This window comes from Notechis scutatus, chromosome 7, assembly GCF_049901735.1.
Source record: "Notechis scutatus isolate UNSWTSFEM ecotype Mainland chromosome 7, rNotScu1.2, whole genome shotgun sequence".
Taxonomy (NCBI): Eukaryota; Metazoa; Chordata; class Lepidosauria; order Squamata; family Elapidae; genus Notechis; species Notechis scutatus.
The window spans coordinates 22,191,570-22,199,029 of NC_142015.1; the positions used below are offsets into that span (position 1 = coordinate 22,191,570).

Here is a 7,460-nt window from a genome sequence, read left to right on the forward strand (position 1 = left end):
GAACGATCAGAATCTCAGGGTTGTGTCCTAATTCAATAAGTTCAACTTTTCCCAACACAGGTTGGCTGCCAGCAACCCAACTGATGGAGCTGGATTACAATTCATCATTCCAGCTACTAGATTCACTTAATTAGGACCAAGATCTGGTAGAATTCACCGGTGAAAGGTTCCCTCCTCCAGGATTTAAGTCAAGCTCTATCCACAAAAGAGAGATAAGATCACACAAAAAGAAAAAGAAACGACAATCTAGTACAATCTGGGGCCTTTAAATATCCAAAGATATCTAGATATTTTTAGATCTCACAGTAAGGATTCCCTGCACGAACCAACAGCGCATTAGGGAGAATGTCAGCATATTCTCTGTTGCGCAACGGAGTCCTCCACCTCCACCAGAAAGCCTCCCAAACTGGATTCCCTCACCCACCCACTCACCCTGCAGTCTGAAATATTTTCAGTTCATCTGACCTCCACCGTGTTGTCATGTCGGTTGCACACATGTTGGCCGGACCTGGGCTGCAAGCCCATGTCCAGAAGATTGGTAGCCCGCAACGCAAAATGTAAGAGATGCTTAGCAACCAGAACATAAGTGACAGTGGAGAAATGCAATGCAATGAATGTGGAATGCAAACGCTGGTGTGTGTGTGTGTGTGTGTGGGAAGGGGGGAATCTGTTTGGAGAGACTATTTGCGAAGCGTAGAAAATAGAAGCTGGGAGACCACTGCACCTGCCAAACGATGCTTTCATAAAAGTAAGGTGAAGGATCTCATTCCCTTCTCGGGAGAAAAAGGCTGCCCAGAGGACCACAGTCCAAACCAAGCCAAATTTGCATCCCACACAGGTGAACCACTACAGCTAGTCGCCCTACAGAGAGCAAAATCCGTATTTCAAGGATCAGGCAAGGAGACAAACTATAACTAAAACTGCACAGACGAGAGAAGCTAGAACTGCATACATGGAAGCAGACTGGAGACCGCCATGGCATCTTCCAGAGTGGAGGGAAGGGTTTTTTTGTTTTTTTCTCCTCCCCTCCCACCATCGCCTCTAGACCACTCAAGAACATCTCAATCCCAGCTTGGCCACTCCCTCTCTGGAGTTCATGTCTTAAAAGGACCGTCTCCCAGTCCTTGAGAGCCTTGGTAGCGGCAATGCACAACTGTGCCCCCCGCAAAGCTTCTGGATGCACAAACTCCTAGAGGTCATTTCCCCCACACAGGATCTGCATTTTTCACCAGAGGTCAAGAGACATTCTTAGCTGCTGTTTGCTTTCCCTCTACTTCCCATACAAGAAAGGTCCCTTTTCCAAGAGCCAAGATGCTGTTGGGAATTCCTGCAGGATGTAAACATCTCTCTCTCTCTCTCTCTCTCACACACACACACACACACATGCAATCAGAGCAAACACACTGCACATTTTTATGCCCCCAGCTTTAAAGGAAATGCATTCAGCCTCCTTTCCAACAAGTCCCAGGAAGGAATACATACATATCAGATCATCCTCTCAAAACATCCAGCCAGAATTCCATAAGGATGCTTGGAGTCTCCCAATTTCTCCCTATTCCTTCCTTCCTCCCTTCCTTTCCTTCCTTCCTACTTTCCTTCCTTCTTTCCTTCCTTCCTTCTTCATGTTCTATGCCTTGGAGACAGTTGGCTTCTCCCAATTTCACAAGGATGCTTGAAGTCTCTCCCGTTTCTCCCCCTTCCCTCCTTCCTTCCCTCCTTCCTTCCCTCCTTCCTTCCTTCCTTCCTTCCCTCCCTCCCTCCCTCCCTCCCTCCTTCCTTCCTTCCTTCTTTCCTTCCTTCTTTCCTTCCTTCCTTCTTTTCCTTCCTTCTTCAATGTTCTATGCCTTGGAGACAGTTGGCTTCTCCCAATTTCACAAGGATGCTTGAAGTCTCCCATTTCTCCCCTTCCTTCCTTCCTTCCTTCCTTCCTTCCTTCCTCCCCCTCCCTCCCTCCCTCCCTCCCTCCCTCCTTCCTTCCTTCCTTCCTTCCTTCCTTCCTTCCTTCCTTCCTTCCTTCCTTCCTTCCTTCCTTCCTTCCTTCTTTTCCTTCCTTCTTCATGTTCTATGCCTTGGAGACAGTTGGCATCTCCCAATTTCACAAGGATGCTTGAAGTCTCCCATTTCTCCCTATTCCTTCCTTCCTTCCTTCCTTCCTTCCTTCCTTCCTTCCTTCCTTCCTTCCTTCCTTCCTTCCCTCCCTCCCTTCCTTCATGTTCTACGTCTTGGAGTCTCCCAATTAAGCCTCTATCCATCTGATTTCTCCCGAGCTACACTTGGGTTATTAGCAGCTGCACAGACAGAGCTCCTAAAATCTTAATATTCCAAATCACCTCTGTGTGCCTCCCGGATGTGGCAGACGAACTGATCAATCACTACCCGGCCGTCTTTATTTTTTTCTAGGTTTCTTTTTTTTTGCCCCTCCCAAGAGAAAAACCCAAGGGAAGCCAAAAGAGGATACTTTCCCGGATCTGAAGTCTGTCCGGGGAAAAGTTTCCCAAGCGCGACACGCATGCCACATGCGAAACACGTATGATCTGATCCCGAAACCTGGGCTCCACCAGGGCAGTACGGGTAAACTAATATGCCACACGAACCACACGTAGAGGGGGGAAAAATCTTGCCCGATAACCCCGTCCTATTTGCTTCGGATAAAACGCGTTCGTCACCATCCCACGTCATTTCGCCTGGGTATCTCCTCCGCCGCTTCTGCTAAGCTGTCTCTGAAAGCGTGGGGGCCGGGAAATTAAGAAAAAAGAAGACGGAAAAAAAACCCACGAAAAGAAGGCGAGAAAACAAGGGAAACACCAGCTGCCGGCTGCGTTTTAACCATTCAGAAAAGTCTGCAATTGGAAAAGGGAGGGAAAAGCGGGGGGGATTCCATCTCCGCATTTTCTCTCTCTCTCTCTCTCTCTTTGACACACTGACCCGAGACTGGCGATCTTTCCGGGCATCTCCGGCCGTTTTCCCAAGATCAACCTCCGAATCTCGAAAGCAGGAGGAAAAATTGGCTGCCTTCCCCCGGTCGGCAACTTTCTGCAAGAGGGTGTCCCTCCCTCCCCCTCCCCCTTCCTTCCTGTTCTATTCCTCCTTCTCTCCTTTCTCTCCTTCCTCATACTCTATTCCTTCCCTCCTTCCTTCCTTCCTATTCATTTCCTTCTTCATACTCTATTCCTTCCTTCCTTCCTTCCTTCCTTCCTTCCTTCCTTCCTTCCTTCCTTCCTCCTCTCCCTCCCTCCCTCCCTCCCTCCCTCCCTCCCTCCCTTCCTTCCTTCCTTCCTATTCCTTTCCTTCCTCATACTCTATTCCTTCCTTCCTTCCTGTTCTATTCCTCCTTCTCTCCTTCCTCATACTCTATTCCTTCCTCCCTCCCTCCTTCCTTCCTTCCTTCCTTCCTTCCTTCCTATTCCTTTCCTTCCTCATACTCTATTCCTTCCCTCCCTCCCTCCTTCCTTCCTTCCTTCCTTCCTTCCTTCCTTCCTTCCTATTCCTTTCCTTCCTCATACTCTATTCCTTCCTTCCTTCCTTCCTTCCTTCCTATTCCTTTCCTTCCTCATACTCTATTCCTTCCTTCCTTCCTTCCTTCCTGTTCTATTCCTCCTTCTCTCCTTCCTCATACTCTATTCCTTCCTTCCTTCCTTCCTTCCTTCCTTCCTTCCTTCCTTCCTTCCTTCCTTCCTTCCTATTCCTTTCCTTCCTCATACTCTATTCCTTCCTTCCTTTTTCCTATTCCTTTCCTTCCTCATACTCTATTCCTTCTTTCCCTCCTTCCTTCCTGTTCTATTCCTCCTTCCTTCCTTTTCCCTTATGCTCTATTCCTTCCTTCCTTCCTATTCCTTTCCTTCCTCATACTCTATTCCTTCCTTCCTTCCTGTTCTATTCCTCCTTCTCACCTTCCTCATACTCTCTTCCTTCCTTCCTTCCTTCCTTCCTTCCTTCCTTCCTTCCTTCCTTCCTTCCTATTCCTTTCCTTCCTCATACTCTATTCCTTCTTTCCTCCTTCCTTCCTGTTCTATTCCTCCTTCCTTCCTTTTCCCTTATGCTCTATTCCTTCTTTCCTTCCTTTCTTCCCTTCCCTCCCCAGCAGGGAAACCTGAAAAGGCGACTGACATCCCCCCCCCCGCTCCGCTCTTCATCCCGGGGCCATCGGAGCCCCGAGCTCCTCTTCCACCCAGCCCAAGACCCCGGGGGCAGCGTCTCTTGCGCAGCCGGGACCAGCCCGGAGCCCCCGCCGTGCACTTCGACTCACCTTGAGCGGCGGCGGCGGCTGCGGCGGCGGCGGCGGCGGGTCCCCGGTTGCTGCCGATCAGACTTGCTATCAAAGCGGCCACATACCAAATCATAGTCCTACTACCGACCAGCGAGCAGGGGCGTCATCCTCCTCGGCCAAGCGCCCTTCTCTGCGGCCCGGGCTGAGGGCAGCCGCCGCGCTCATGCCCGCCTGCCCGGCGAGACCCTCGCCTGCCTCCTCCCCGCCGCCGCTCCGGCCATCCTCTCCTCGGCTGGCTCGCCTTGCCTCGCCTCGCCCCAGCCACCTGCGCCGCCGCCGCCACCGCCGCGCTCTCAGCCCCGCAGGCTTCTTCTCCCGGCGCGCAGCCTAGCCTGAGCCATGCCAGCTTCGCTCCTTTTTTTTTTTTTTTTTTTGTGCCCACCCCCCACCCCCATTTCACTCGGGCGACGCCCCCGCCGGCCGGTGATTGGGCAGCCAGCGCGGGGGCGGGTCCTGATTGGCGGACGGGCTCTGACAGCTTGGGCCCGAGGTGGGGGGGAGAGAGAGAGAGAAAGAGAGAGCGAGAGCGGGACGGCCCCCTCTCCTCCCACCCCCCTCCCCGTGCCAAGGTGGGTTGGAGCGTGCAAGGCAACAGAGCCGCAGAATCATGCGCAATGCTGGAGCCGAGGCCGGCAGCGCTTCTCTTTGCTCCCCCTCTTTCCTTTCCTCCCCCCACACCGCTTACACTGCATGGCCACTACTCCAACGGGGAGGATGCTCCGGGACCAGGAGGGAGGGAGGTTGGCTGGGGGCGGGAAGAGGGGGCTGGCCCGTTGCAGCGCATTCATCACGGGAGATCTCCGCAGAGCTTCCCGCTGCAGCTGGTGCGGAGGAGGAGGAAGGGAGGGAGGGAGGGGGAGGGGAGGGGCAGGGGGTGAGGGAGGGAATCACCCCCAACCCCCACCCACCCTTACTCTTTTCTGCCCCCCCCACACACACACACACCTTTCCCCAATTTTGCAAAGCAGGGGAACCCTAGTCCCTTGACTTGGCGGCTTCCCACTCTCTTGATCTTCCTCCGGACCCGCTTTGGGATGGGGAAGAGGTGACGGACTCCGCTCCACTTGGCCCGACCGCCCCCTCACCCCCGGCCCTGCTCCTGTCCCTACAGTTGAGGTTTCCTCCCCCCCACACACACACACCATCCCCCTTTCCTCTCCCCATCGCGACCCTCTTATTAGCAGCCTCCTATCCCGGGCCAGCCACGGCCCTGCAGAAAGCCAGCCGCCTCTACAAAAGGGGAAACGGAGGCAGGCTTCGGAGAGGCACGGCTGGAAGGCACGTCCGCGGAATTTTCGCGGGCGGGGCTGCGGCGAGCGCTGGGCTGCTGCTGCAGAAGGTCCCGCCTGTTGGGGATGACCAGAGAAGGAGAGAGGGAGGGAGGAGGAAAGGGTGCGAGGAAGGCCCTGGTTGTTACTGAGCGCCTACCTTCTCAGGAGAGGAGCAGAAGGCCTACTACTACTTGGGTCTCCAAGAACAGCCAGGCAAGTTCCTTAGAGTTGGGAACCCAAACAACAAAGGCCAAGTGGGAAATCCCCTTCCTCATCATCCTTGGTTTTAGGAAGGCCAACCTTGATCCTGTGCTTAGATATTTTATTTTATTTGGTTTGTCAATTGCTTACAAGATAATAGGTATAAGTAAAAACATAGTTATGAATACATGGATACATATAAGAAAAATAAACAATAGGACAGGGACAGTAGGCATGATTGGTGCGCTTATGCATGCCCCCTGCAGGCCTCTTAGGAAAGGGGTGAGGTCAACAGTAGACATTCTAAGGTTAAAGTTTGGGGGGTTTGGGGAAGAAACCACAGAGTCAGGCAGAGTATTCCAGACATTCATATCCGGATGAATTCCGCCTTGGCCTGCTCTGCTGGTTGGTTTCACACACTCTGCTATGACTGGGTGAAGAGGGAAGGGCTGGGTCTGCATCCCACTGAGATTCCACCAACCCAACCCCATTTTAACCTAATTTAATTTGCTGCCCAACTTCAACCACGGTGTATCCCAACTGTTCTTCTACTTTTATAATCCCCTTCTGTTACTTGGTTAGGTTCTAGAGAGAATGGCATTGCAGGAGACAGGAAAGAAACCTTCCTCCTCATCTTCCTCGTCTTCCTCCTTCTCCTTCTCCTCCATCATCATCATCATCCTAGTTTACTACTAAAGTTGACCACATGGAAGGTTGTGGTTTCTGTATCACCAAAAGTTTGCTAGAAGAAAGTCAAGGAGATGACGCCTCTCAGATCATAGACACCATATTACATCCTGGGGAACTTTGGGTTTTCTAAAGATTATGAAGTAAAATTCCCAGCATCCTTTGCTACATGGATTAGGGCTGTACTATCTGGGGAATAAGTTAACCATCTCTGATCTGACCAGCAAATAATGCCATTCTCTCTCTCTCTCTCTCTCTCTCCCTCCCTCTGTCTCTCTTCCTCCCTCCCTCCCTTCCTCCCTCTCTCTCTCTCACACACACACTCCAATCCTAGAGTTTCCCAGTGAATGGAAACTTGAGAAGAAATTAATACCTCTCTAAAAGGATGATGGCATTCCTTTCCAGCCAATGTCTATAGATAGCCATGACTTATTGCAAAGTTCAGACAATCAACTGTGCCGTATTTCTAAATGCACAGATTTACACACGCTCAAGCTTTTCTCTTTTTCATTGGGGAAAATTCATGCAGAATTGACAGGTTTCCTTGATTGGAACATTATGAAACAGTACGACAAATAATACCTGCAATTAATAATTTCAGCTAAAGTATGGCAATGCCATGGAATAGCCAGTATGGTCTACTGATCTAGGCACCAGGTTAGAAGTCAGGAGGCCCTGAGTTCTAGTCCTGCCTTAGGCATGAAAGCCAGCTGGGTGGCTTTGGGCCAATCTCTCTCAACGCAGCTCACTTCACATGGGTTGTTGTGGGGGAAATAGGAGAAGGAATGAATATAACACGTGTTTGCTATCTTTATAAAAATAATAAAGGCAAGATATTAGATAGAAGATGGATGGATGGATGGATAAATAGAGGGGGATGGATGGATGGATGGATAGAGATGGATGGATGGATGGATAGACAAATATAGGTGGATAGATAGCTATAGATGGATGGATGATGGATGGATGGATAGATAGATTGCTTGATTGATAGAAGATAGACAGACAGACAGATAGATGCTATGCTATTGTCA

General features: G+C 51.1%; 1 protein-coding gene across 1 annotated transcript in view; it reads right to left on the reverse strand.

Annotated features, from left to right (window-relative positions):
- The window catches only part of IGSF9B (immunoglobulin superfamily member 9B), a 92,473-nt gene extending 88,133 nt beyond the window's left edge, over window positions 1-4,340 (reverse strand). The window contains exon 1 of the mRNA XM_087969822.1: window positions 4,247-4,340. Within this exon, the coding sequence (XP_087825948.1) occupies window positions 4,247-4,340 (94 nt within the window). The remainder of the gene's footprint in view (window positions 1-4,246) is intronic.
- Between the last annotated feature and the right edge of the window lie 3,120 nt (window positions 4,341-7,460).